Here is a 13,330-nt window from a genome sequence, read left to right as displayed (position 1 = left end):
GAGCTATCATGGATGCCTTGGCCAATTTTTGCTTAGCTACATTAGATTGTTATGGGAATGCATGAAAGATCAAATTATATATATTTGAACAATTGAGTGACTGCTTAAGTAGGAAAATTGGAATGTTCTTTTCAATGACAAATTGAATATATTAATTTTATAACTTGCCATAACAAAAATGTTACAATGTAGTAGGCAGCTCATGCAGATATTCATAAGCAATTTTCTATTAAAGACAATAAAACAAGCTGCTTATACTTTTAACACATTATTACATTTCTGATAAAAGATTAATTTTATATTACTTCCAGACTAACAGTTTAGAATTGCAAAACAGTTGCGTTTTGTTTTCTTAACTAAACAGTGTTACTTTAGAACAGTGTACTAATGTTTTATTAATTTTGATTTTTATTTTCATAAACAAAAATATTTAAAAATGTGAACTACAGTTATTAAATATTCAAAACAGACTGCGTGAATTTTTAGCTATTTAATTGTTTCAAGTAAGTTCTCCTAATTCATTCAACTGAAATTTATGCTTTTCCTCTATTCTTTTGGGAAAGATTGAAAAGTAAAACTTTGGAGATACAAGGAGCTAATTCATACAATATTTTGCTACTTGTCCCATAAGATCAACTGAATTTACAAACCAGTTATCAACCAATTTTATAAAATTTGAAAAAGTATTAGAGATACAGTAATAATGAGGACTTCTTTAGCAGTTTTTAGAGAGCTTGTGATTAGCAAAACACCCCTCATCTGCAAGGCATTAATCAGCAGCTGCTGAAACTCAGAGAAAACCCGTTCTTCTTGGGGCAGCTTATTAAAAAAAATCTGTTGCTTGGTGTCCTGTGCCCTTCCTCTGAAATCTGTAGAACAAACCACTGTTGCTGGCAGACTATCAAACAAGACAGACCTGTACTCTAGGGGGTTTTGCCCTCATAAATACTGAGGGTACAGTGGTCTAGAATCTAGTTTCTTTCTGTGTAATCACGATTTTTTTTCTTTTTCTGAGGCAAGTTTGCAGTTGGACTTTCTTTTGCTTCTTATCAGTTACAGTACCAGAATTACCAGTTGTTTTTTTTTCACCAGCAGCTCAACTGTCTAAGATAAATAGAAAAGGAAGCATTTGGAGTACTTTGTTCATTTGTGGGTTCCTCAGTATAAGATAATGACATACTGGGGTGAGTTCAGCAGGACACCAAGATAATGAGGGCCTGAGCACACAATGTACAAGGAGGTCTTGAGAGAACTTGCCATTTTAAGAGGAGGAGGCTTAGAATGGGTAACTTATTGCTGTCTTCACCTGTTTAATGGAAGAATATAGGGCCAGACTCTCCTTTACAGCTGTGTGCTAGGAGGGCATAGAACAGTGGACACAAGCAACAGGAGAAATTCCTATTAAATATTAGAAAAGGAATTCATAACAGGGTAGCTGAGCTTCAGAAGAGTTTGCCCAGAGAGGTTATGGATATCAGCCCGTGGAGGTGTGCAGAACTTTACCAGCCAAGGCCTTAAGGAACTTGCTCTAAGATTGTCCTCGCTTTTTCTAGAGATCCTTTCCAACCTATGTACACTTCTAGTCATTTAAATTGCCAGCCATTTAACTGCATCTTTCTCATGGGAGACATGAATAATATCTCCAAAAGAGATGTTTTAGCAACTGTATGAGTGCATGGTGGCTTCTTGTTGAACATCCCTGTCTTACAATAACTGCTTGTGAATTTATTTTCAAAGCTAGTTTGAAAATAGGAGTACCTTTTAGATGTATTAGAAACAAGTCTGTTGGTAGGAACAAATAGCCTTCTTTTCAGCACAACTGAAAATGCAGAAGAAAGTTAAAACTGAATACTTAAATGTGGCTGCTTGTATTCTAACCAGTGTTTTTTGACAATCCATAGGTCTTATTCCTACTACATTGAGGTGTCCATGGATGAATTAGACTGGATTCGGGTTATTGATCACTCTAAATACCTCTGTCGGTCCTGGCAGAACCTGTATTTTCCTGCCCGTGTCTGCAGGTTAGTTCATCAATGTAATGTTGCATGGCTATAATTAAATGATGTAGGCACCAGAATAAGCTTCTGGATTTTGCTACATATGCTATTTATGATATACACTACTTTCATCAACTATCTTAAAAATAAATATATTTGTCTGTATTGGTGGATGCTTTTGTAATATAAATATGGGTGATAAATTGCAGGCATCCTGTTTTGAAAACCCTGGTGCTTCCATCTTTAACTACATATCTCTCTCCTTCCTTTTTTTTTTTTTTTTTGAGTCATATGCACTTTTCCTCTTGCAGCTGATGCAGGTTTTTTTGCTCCGTAGTAAACATAATTCCTTGACTGCCAAAAAGTTTAGGATATGTTTACATGCTTGCTATAGAGCTTGGAAATGTATTTTTATGTATTTTGTTATATTTTCTGCTGTTGCATTGGAAGAGTTTTTAAACTGTTCTGAAAGAGTGAAAGGAGAGAGTTAGGACTAAGGAGATTTGAGCAATGCTTTGTGTAAACCAAAGGAACTAGATGGGTTTAATCTTTATTAAGGTGATAGGTAATGTCTTTTTACTGTAGGTGCTGGGAATTGTGGAAAAAGCTTATAATCACATGGAAGCTGTCTTACCCAAAAACTGAATTAAGTTCATTGATAGAGAGGCCACAATCTGTAGATTCTAACGATGTTACTACCATCATTATGTTTCGGGTCATAGGCTCAAAGAGGAAATTCCCTCTATTGTAATAATTATTCTGTAGACATAAACTTTTTAATCAGGACAGCAACTCCTGGAATCCCTAAGGAGGAGAAGTGCTTTCTCTTTCCCAAGCAATGAGCTCTTTCTCTGGTCTTTACTGATGTTGCTGGCAAGCAGTTGTATTCTATGGGGAAAGAATCTTCTGGTGGTCAGTTGTGTGTGTGTCCTCAAATAACTCTCTCTCAGCCTTCTTGTCCTTCAAGTTCATAATGAGTGTAACTGACTTGAAATTTATTTTTCCCGATACAGACAAATATGTTCTCATCTTTTCCCTGTAAACATTCTGATTCTGATTTTACTGTTTTCTCTTTCTGAAATGGTTGGCATTGTCCCTTAGTTTGTGTGCATATTTGATAAATTTTTACTTAAAGGTGTCTGTGATAAATCCTCTAGCAATGATGAAGTACCTCATGGAGTTTGTAGGTTATAGGGATATTCTTTTTGTGTTTGTGACCTCAATGTGGTGCAAAGTGGATGGATAGTTAGTAAGCACAGCTTTATTTTGGTTCCATCATGTTACCAAGAAGATTTGAAGAGATCTAGGGTGTTATGGTGGGACTTTCCTTAATCTTCTTTCAAAAGGGCAGCTATTCTTTGGCCTCATCCAAAGACTTGTCTGCAAGTGATTTTTCTATTTCAGCATCAGTTTATCTGTGTATCACACACACCCCTCAGCTGTCTTGTGTGTGTGTGTGCACTATGTTTTGGGAGCATCATTGTTCTGTTTTGGTGAAGGCTTTTTGTAGCCTTGCCTGAAAGTACAGGAGGGAAGAGTGGGGGGGAGAAGTTATTCCAGAGTTTTGGGAGGTACCTTCCTCATTTTTTGACACAAAGGACCTCCAATGATCTCTTAATCATCTGTAAGTGGCTTGCCCTCTGTTGAAGGAGCAAATTATTAGGAGGGAGCTCATTTCATGTGGTGTGTTCGTGTGTATAGGTATTGTCGTGGTTTACACTAGCCACTAACTAAGTACCATGCAGCCACTTGCTCACTCCCCAACCCCATACCCCACACCTGTTGGAATGGGAAGGAGAATCAGAAAAAAGCTTAAATGTGGGTTGAGGTAAGAACAGTTTAATAATGGAAATAACGTAAAAATAACGACAACAATAATAATTGCAACAAAGAGGAGAGAGAGTAATAAAACCCACGGGGAAAAAACCCAACAAGAGACACAGAATACAATTGGTCACCACCCACTGACTGATGCCCAGCCAGTCTCTGAGCAGCGATTGGTGGCTCCCAGGTGGCTCAGTTTATATACTGAGCATGGCATTCCATGATATGGAATATCCCTCTGGCTAGCTCAGGTCAGCTGTCCTGGCTCTACTCCCTCCCGGCGTCTTGTGCTCCTGCTCACTGGCAGAGCATGGGAAACGGAAAAGTCCTTGATTTAGAGTAAACATTAGTTAGAAACAAGTAAAACATGAGTGTGTTATCAACATTATTCTCATATGAAATCCAAAACACAGCACTGTACCAGCTACTAAGAAGAAAATCAACTCTATCCCAGCCAAAACCAGGACAGCTATATATTTTTTATTTAAATGCATGCACAAACTCACCTGGAAACCTCCCCCCTGCAGTTTCGTTTTAGCAGGTATCTGAAGTATATAGCTGTCCAGGAAACTACAGCACAGATCGCCTTATCGCATAGGCCTCATGTCTCTAAAATTTTCCTGTTCTGCTCCATGATGCCCAGTAAACCTTTTATTTTCTGTAAATCTCTGTTCCTCGTTATCTTGTCCACAGAGTGGTGGGGAATTCCCTGGAGGTACAGCTGTTTTGAAGAGTGAGTCAGAGAGCTAAAGAGAAAGTCACGTAGCAGCATAAGTTTATGAGTACTTATTGTTAGGGAGCAGTAACCTTAAGGCAATACAAGTTCTCAGTTGTGAGTCAACATGATAATTCAGGGTAGTTTAGATACGACTGTTCTGTAATCTGTCTTTACATCAATGAATTGAAGCCTACGTTATAGTAAGAGTGCATTTGCTAGTCAAAAGTACAAGTACTGTGGCTATAATTTACTGTTCTCTTGATGTATTATTTCCTCCAAATAAGAAGAAAAGTCTATTTAAAATGTAATTAGAGACCTAAAATTGCTAACAGTTCTTTGAGGAGTTCCACTTTAAGAAATTTGTATTTATTTATTTATATTAATTAGGTCAGATTTGAAGGTTGGCTCTGCTTTGGTCAGGGTTTTGGACCACATGACCTCCAAAAAAGAGGCTTTGTGTGGGGAAGGCTATGTGCGCATACGTATTAGTATTGGAGACTTTTTCTTTATCTAGCTTTTAATTAATATTCTGTTTAGAAAGAAGTAAGCAAGGGGTACTGAACTTTTTTTTTCTGTCTCTAATTTCAAGTTTTGGTGGTTATGTATTTAAAGTAGTTTTGTTTACTTAAATGAGTTAAACTTATTATCTCTAGGACGCTACCATACACAAAATATAAATCCTAAAATATGTAGCAGTTTTTTCTTATCTAAAAAAGGGATATCTCCAGTGTTGTGAGCACCAATTTAAAATATGAGCTAATACGAGATTGCCAGAATATATTATTTTAATATTTGATACTCTGTTTTTGCAGAGAAGTTATGCATGCTTATCAAAGGGTAGATATGTTTTAAATGTTTTATATGCTCTGTTTAGAAAAAAACTCCCATTTATTTAATTTGATGATGTAAATACCTGCCCCATTTTTAAAGGAAGACTGTAATGTAACTCAGCAAATCACTCACGTTAGCACTAGGTTAATCAATATATTCTTTACACTTAAAGCTAGTTATGTTTTCATATTGCTCAACACTGCTTCTGCTGTATACCCTTGAGTCAGTGTGAGAAGTCCTAGTGTTAAAATTTTCCTGTTCATGGGCAACAGCACAGAGGAGTGCACTGCATTTGCATTGTCTTGGTAATGCAAATAGCAGCCTTTTGCCAGCAACCACTTAGGGAACTGTGCAGTAATTTTTTTTAAAGGTTTGTATTCACTTTCAGCAGAAGGTGATATACTTAAGTGTCCTTCACAGTGCAGTTTCTTACCAGAATAGGTCTAGATAGATGGTATTTTTTTTTAATTTAAAAAAAGTATTATTTTAGCTCAAAGTGCTTTATGGCATCACTGTATAGATTGATATTTTGAGGAACAACAAAGAATTGGAGACTAGGTTTATTGCCTTTCTATTTTTTTAATTTACACACCTTTTTTTCAAAGCAAGGGAGTAGAACACGCCAGGTTCTGTACATGTTGTTGAAGGACAGCTTGTTTGTGTCTGATACACCAGAGAAATTGTTCAAACATAGATTTTAAAGAGAATATGAGCCCTGTAACATTAGGCAAGGCTATTTGACTTTTTGAGTTACCTTTCACATTAATATTAGTTATGCAAGGTGAGAGCTGTCAAAGGCTACACTAATATAGAAGGGCTCACCTGAGTTCTGAGAAGCTATTCAGGTATTTCCATGGGCATAACAATTGATGGAATGTATCTTCTGTTTGCATGTGTGCAGGTTGGGGTTTTTGTTTGTGTTTTGAAAACCTTCTGCTTTTCTCAAGTGAATCTGTCCATTTTCAAATCTATAATCAATGCCTCGTTCACACTAGCTGGATGAAAAAAAAAGCAACCTTCTGGCATTTAATTGTTAAAAAAATTAGTTTATACTGCAATGAATTAAGACCAGTTCAATCTCCTTAACAAGTAATTTATTGTATTGTGTGTCATAGTTTCTATCATGACTTTGATTTTTTTGATACATGGGGTGTTATGGAATATTCACAATTGTGTTCCTTGGGGGCATTATTGTGCTGCCCATGAAATATAATTTGTACTTGGCAAAGCATGTACCAAGCCATCCAAACTGATTAGGCAGAATCAAGTGAGTAATGTGATAAGATTATTTACATTCTTTTCTTCTTCCTGTTACGTACTTGTATGCTTCAGTCTGTGTTCTAATAGGTTTAAAATAACTTTTGCCAACCATAAACTTTGTCTAGATTAGTAGATGGAAAATGTAAGGGCAGTGACAAAAACCTCTGAAACTATATAATGAAAAGAAGATGAGAAGATTGTTTATGCTTTCTCACACACAGAAGATGATTTATTTGTGATTTGTAGGATGTAATTCCTGATTTGGATATATAAACTAATCTGCACAAGGAAGTTTATTTCTTAGGCATTGAAGCTTAGTATAACAGGTGAGAAGGTGTTGCTCTGTTTTGAGGATTTTTTTTTTTTAAGTAGGAGAAAATGCTAGGTATAATACCTGGGCTTTTTATTGACATAATTGTATTTTAGACTTTTCTTTTGTCCTTTAAATGCTTTTAGAAGACATTATTCCACCACCTTTTAAAAATCGGGCAGCTAAATACTATGCAGAAAAAGCAGATAAGAGCATGGGATTTTAGGGTAATTCTTATATGGAAGTGTTTTCATTGTTTGCACTTATAGCAATTTTCCTGTAGCGCTGAAGACTTTGTTTAGAGGGAAGATGGGAGACAGAAAATAATCTTGTAAGCAGGTTCCTGTCAAAAGTTAGGAACAAATGTCAGGTTTGTAGTTATTCCAGCGTCCTCTTAATATAGTTGGGCAAGGTAGAAGAGAGTGCCTGTGTGTTTGTTTTCCTTGTGTGGTTTGTTACTGATTTTTGAAGTTAATATTTTTCTTTCCCATTTCCAAGTATTTTTAATATGTACCTGTTAATTAAGCCAACTCTTTACCCTGTCATTAACCTGAATAATGAATACCATCTTATTATATTAGAAAGTTCTTATATAGCACTTAGTTCATTCGCCTGACAGTTTTGTGTTGTGTTTCAAGAAATCAGTGATAAAAATCATAACGGCTACTTGTAGGTTATTTTTCATAACCCATGTGGGTATCAGTTTGTATATGGGTATGCAACAGTAGTCAGTAGTTCATTTAAAAAAAAAAAAAAAAAAAGGGGAGATTTTCAAATCAAGGTCGTAGTCAGAGCTGTGATTCTAAGCCATAGCGCTCTTTTTGGCGGGTAAAAAAGTGCAAATGCATTAAGTGAATGTTAACACCTCTAAAGATCTTTGAACAGGCAGTGCTGCCTTCTGTGTTATCCTTCTCACTTTTTTTCATCCTTCCACTTTTGTTTTATGGCTTCATCTTTTTACTTTTTCCTAGACCACAGATTTTGAAGAACTTCATTAAAACAATTACAAGAAAATGAAAATATTTGAGGTCTCAAAATAAGTCAAATGTAGCCACAAGATGTCACTATAATAAAAGATTAGAAGACTTAATTTCTTTCTGTTTAAACTCTTTTAGTGAAACTGTTATTCCTAGTGTATATTGTGCTTGTATACTAAACTTCCCAGATTTACAGACTCATTCTGGCTTGCTGTTTTTGCTATACAGAGAGCAAGTACAGAGATGGTACATAATTGAGAATTTCTTCCCGATTCAGTTTTCCATGTTTCATCTGACATTGGATGATGCCAAGTTTGAATTAGGTGAATATTTGCCTAGCCAGACCAATCTGTGGTTTGAAATGTAATGCTGTTTTTCAGTAATATCAGAATTTGGAAAAGGTAATGAAAGAGGTCAGTTTTAATCTTCATTTGCTACTATTTTATTGTCTTCTCTCTTCCTGAGGTGTTATAATGTGACTAATAGAAGGGAAATATTAATTATTACTGTATAAATTTTTGGTCCTAAAGTATGTTTCTATTAAAAGAACTGCTAGATGCCTGTAGAGTAATGCTGTAAATGTGGGAAATTATTTAAGCATATGCTTTTTCCTGGTTTTTATTTTGATTTAAATTGAAAAATGTTGAGATTTTCTAATACTAGTAGGTTGAATTAGTAATAGTATAATATGTTTAAGTGCTTTGTGTTTCCCTTAAAGTATTTGGCTGTACAGAAAGTGTGGTGTAGAATTATTTTGCTTTCAAAGGTGTACTTGTGTATTAACTGTATTTATCAGTGCAGAGAGGATTTCTTGCCTTTCCTTTTATTAAGCATTGATGATATTTGGTGGGGTTTTTGTTCAGTGCTTCAATAGTTTTTGATACTAATGATTACACAATTTGTAACCCTCTGCCTGAGTGGAGACAAATTAAATTGTAGTTCCTGTCTCCTGAGGATTGAAAAAGGCAAAGCGTAGGGAGAGCAAATGTTTCAGTATTAACACAGTTCTAAACTAAGAAGTATTAGTAGTTGTGCACAATTATTTTGCAGGTAGTGACATGCGAAGACATGTGATTTTCAAATACAGGCTAGACAAGACTGTTTTCTTTAATTCTGTTCTTGATCAGGCAGCTTCAGATACCTGTACTTTATATTGGTTATGGTACAGTCATTTAATTTTCTTTCCACTTGGGAGAGTCACTCATTAAAATTAGCTACTGATTAAACAACAATGTCTCACTTTCAGCCTTACCAGTAGGTCTCTGACATCCTTATCTATAGTAGATAATGATTTTGCAGTTTTACTGTGCTTGGTGGAAACTTAGTGCATAATAACTTGCCAAACATGCTTCAAGTATGGTTCAGTTTAAGGAGATGTTGAAACAAGTGAGGAGTTAACTCAAAAAAGCAGTTGAAGCACTGTCCCAGGTACTTGAAGTAATCTGAGAAGAAAACAGTGTCTGCAGTTCTAATTTAGCACTGACTTTTTTAAGCAATTCTGTGTCCTCTGCCCTCCCCTAGTAGGGAACAGTGGTGTTCAGAAAAAGCATGCAGACATCCAAAAGAAGCATTTATTTCAACTTGAATTAAGAATTGTTTTAACTTAAAATGCAATCCTTCTACATCACTGACCTAACCGGAAAACATAGACTAAGAGTTGCTGGCAGGAGCTCTCATAAGGGCTTCAGTCAGTCTGAAAAACATTTGAAAAAATTTTCATCATGAAGTCATTAATATCTTTATAAAAGGACTTCTTGCAAATGGAATGATTAAACTTGGGCAACTGGAACCATCTTTACTTTAGTTACCGCACTTGAGAAATGCAAATGGTTGCATAGGCAACATGTTGATTAGTTATTTTATTTGTACTGTGCTTTGGGAAGCATATGTTGTGTAAATATTTTATTTCAAACTGTGCAGATATGCTGATGTTTCGGAGTTTAGAAAAAAACCCAGCACCTTGCTGCATAAAACAGATTAGCTTTTTTCGTTTCTGGATAACTGAAATCTTAACATCTTTTCCTGTGTAATACAGTGATAATGTAATGTCCAGAGATAAGTAAAAATTATCTTGGCCTGTGTTAGAGAAACATATTATTAAAAGAAAGCAATTTTGAAATGTCACTCCATACCTTAGAGGGTTTTCACTGATGTTCTTTTCACAAATCACTTTTCACTGCAGGCATGCAGTTTTCTTTTTTGGTTTTGTTTTGGTTTCTTTTGAGGTGGGAAGAAGAGCTGATCACTCTTTCTAGTAGAAGGTGATCATATTGGAAAATTTTTACTGGTATGTTTCCAATACCTTGCTTTTTAACTTAGTGAAATACAAGGAAATTATTTCCTGAAGCCTCCATTTTAGTGGCTAGATGCTGCTAGATTATCTTTCTGTCTGTCATGTTGAAATATCTTTTTTTCTGGTATGTATTCAGTCTGGCATTTTATTTCTTTTCCTAAGATAAGGTGATAGTCTCAGGTATTTCAAACAATGTAGATCATCTACACAGGATCAAGAAAGCTATTGCCTCATCTGCGACCGAGTGTTTACTGATTTAAAAGATCCCTTTCCTCATTTCAGGATATGTATACTTTTGATCTTAAGCTTACACTTCTAATTACAGCTCCAAATGTAGTCCTAGTGATTTAGAAGCTCATTTCTCTACAGATGTAATCAATAACACTTTTCATGAAGAACTTTATCAAGGCAGCTTTTTTCTTCTCAAATTCCTTCTCTGTCTCTGCCATAGCAATTTCAGTTATCCTAACCTAAAGAGCCCAGCACAGATTTGAGGAAAAGCAAAAAAGCTGTCATGCATTTAAGCTGTCAATAACAACCTGCCAGACAACTCATCCTCTGAAAATGGAAATTTGTCTGAAAAAGTGTGTGTAGAGGGGTCAATATGGCTTGTATAGAAATACCTGAGAAATGTGAGAGAGTGCCTGCCAATCCAGTTTGTTGGATACAAATTATAAAAAAGTATAGTATATTTTTCTCTTTTTGGTTTATAGTTTAGAGGAAAGAATTAACTTTTTAAGAGATCCAGAATACATTTCTCATGTTTGATATAATAATAAGCAGGGAGGTTCGTAATGTAGTTAGAATTTCTATGTATTCTGGATTTTGATGTTTTCATTGTGAGTTTCTTAAACTGTTAATTGTTTCTAGATCTGTTTTCAAGCTGTTTCACCTTCTAAGAGATCTGACATAGGTGAAAATTATCAGTAATTTTTCAACTTGACAGTGATACATAAAGATACACCTAAACACTAAATTATCAAATTATTCATAATAATTCTACAGCAAGTTTTATTTTGAAGTTAATGTTGCATAAGACAAATCTGTGTTTAAAAGGCATCTTCAACACTTTTTAAATCCTCTTCTGTGATTTCTTTTACACTCCAAGAGCTAGAATTAGCTGTGAAAACTTGCCATATGTATTTACAAAGACAGGCTTTTACAAAAGGAAATCTTGTTTTGCTGGATTTGTAAGAATTCTGGTTTATTTTAGTTTGTTGATCAGTGATGGCCATCTGTTGAAGTTGTTTGATACCGTTGTATAAATCATTTCTCTTTTTCTGCATTTCTCAGCAGATAATGGGCATGGTTTGTTGACGTGTATCTGAAACACTGTACCACACTTAGAATTACACATTATGAATACTCAAATTGTATATGCAAAACCAAGTAATACGCTTATATGGAATCACTTTTCAGTTTTGAACTTCATAAAGCCATCTGTCAACCAACACTAGGCCAGTCTTGGTTGTAGAATAATTTAGATGACATTAAAAATTTTATAGTAAAGCAAATTTGTCTGTTGTTAAACTTGATTCTTTGTTTGCAAATTTCAAATTATCTTCTGGGCAGCACTTTTTAAAGGTATACATCAGTGTATGAATGGGAAAGCTATAAACTAAACTGCTTTATTCAGTGTCCTTTTTCTCTTCAACAAAAGCTTGTAGAGCTGGTGGTAAACCTGAGCTGCTTGAGCTTGGACTGTCCTTGCTCTTTCTCATCTCAGTTTCAGTTGGATTAGGCTGATGGCTACATTTGGTGCAGTTTTTGAATAGTTTACTGTGCCATGAAAGGTATATTCACCCCCTAATATGGAAGAAGGCAGCATGTGAACAGTTGAAAATGAGAAATCAAGCTGAAATAAATAAAAATGAACAAATTAGGTGCTGTAGAGAACCAAATTTATGGGAGATAAGACATGTGAAAGTGTGTATAAGCATCTTCAACTAACAGAAATGGTGAGTGAAGAAAAGAAAGCAATAGAAGAGAGATCAGACAGAAAATACAACATTTGGAAAAAAATAACAGTGTAAGTGATTTTTTTTTTTTTTTTTTTAATATAGTGTGTTACAGTAGGGATGACTACAGGAAAACCATGTGTAACTTATCATTATGAGGCTGCTACTGGAAGCAGTTACGTTATTCTTTGTTATGTCTTCTAAAAGAGAGAAAGAGTGATCTTTGTAAAACACCAGATTCTGCATTTATGTTTTGATTTTTACCATGAAGCAGTTTTACAACTTTCATGTTTCATGTTACAGCTTTCATGCTTGTTTTTCATTTGTAAGATTGGGACAAATGTTTCTATACTTCACTGGAGATGTAATAAAGATCTTGGAAATTTTAGTTACTGTAAGTAACATCATTAGTGATCAGTAAAGTAGTGGCTTCATTACTTTTCTTTATACCATTTTCTTTGTTGTTTCTACTGGGGAATAATAGCAACAATGGAAGGTGTATTAAATATTGATTTCTAAATCTGTATTCTGTTCAGTTCAATTATCCTGTCTCTTTTAATGGCAAATTGCAAAGTTGGCTAATCAAGCTGCATTCTCATTAACAACTTAAGCGCCCTGTTGAGTCAGATCAACTGGCACCCCACCCTGTGTCTTGTCTGTGACCCTGAGAGCAGGAGGTGCTGGTCAGGGAGAGACTGTGAGCCGGGCCATCCTCTGTGTTTGGTTCTCCTTATACCCCTCTGATCCTGTTAGTATATGTTGATAGATTTCTTGTCCGTTCATTTATCTAAGGTCCTTCTCTGATTGGGCTGTTACCAACTGCTTTCACAGCTTCTAGTGGCTGCAAATTCCAAAAGCTCATTAACCACTGCATAAAAGAGTTTTGTCCATTTAGAAAATTCTTTTTACTGGCTTGTGTCTTCTAGTTCTGGTATTGTGGGATCTTCCGTGTAGCTTGAGTGACTCTACTGTGTACTCCTTGAGGTGTGGAGACCATAACTCTACACAAGCACTTGAGATACGGGTGCATCAAAGTGTTGCAGAGTGACAGAACAACACTATTTTGTTCTCAGCCCCCTTCCCAATGATGTGCAATATTGTAGTGATCCCTTGCCCCTGGCGTTTGACTACCCCCAAAAGCTTACTTTTGTCTGCAGACCTG

General features: G+C 35.5%; 1 protein-coding gene across 1 annotated transcript in view; it reads left to right on the top strand.

The window, feature by feature from the left end:
* The window catches only part of BTBD9 (BTB domain containing 9), a 127,833-nt gene that overhangs the window by 15,658 nt on the left and 98,845 nt on the right, over nucleotides 1–13,330 (top strand). Inside the window, exon 7 of the mRNA XM_080407902.1 lies at nucleotides 1,902–2,021. Within this exon, the coding sequence (XP_080264028.1) occupies nucleotides 1,902–2,021 (120 nt within the window). The remainder of the gene's footprint in view (nucleotides 1–1,901; nucleotides 2,022–13,330) is intronic.

This window comes from Falco punctatus (genome assembly GCF_963210335.1).
Source record: "Falco punctatus genome assembly, chromosome: 12".
In the NCBI taxonomy this organism is placed as follows: Eukaryota; Metazoa; Chordata; class Aves; order Falconiformes; family Falconidae; genus Falco; species Falco punctatus.
Note: the sequence above shows the minus strand (reverse complement) of the source record. Positions and strands in the feature narration are given on the sequence as shown.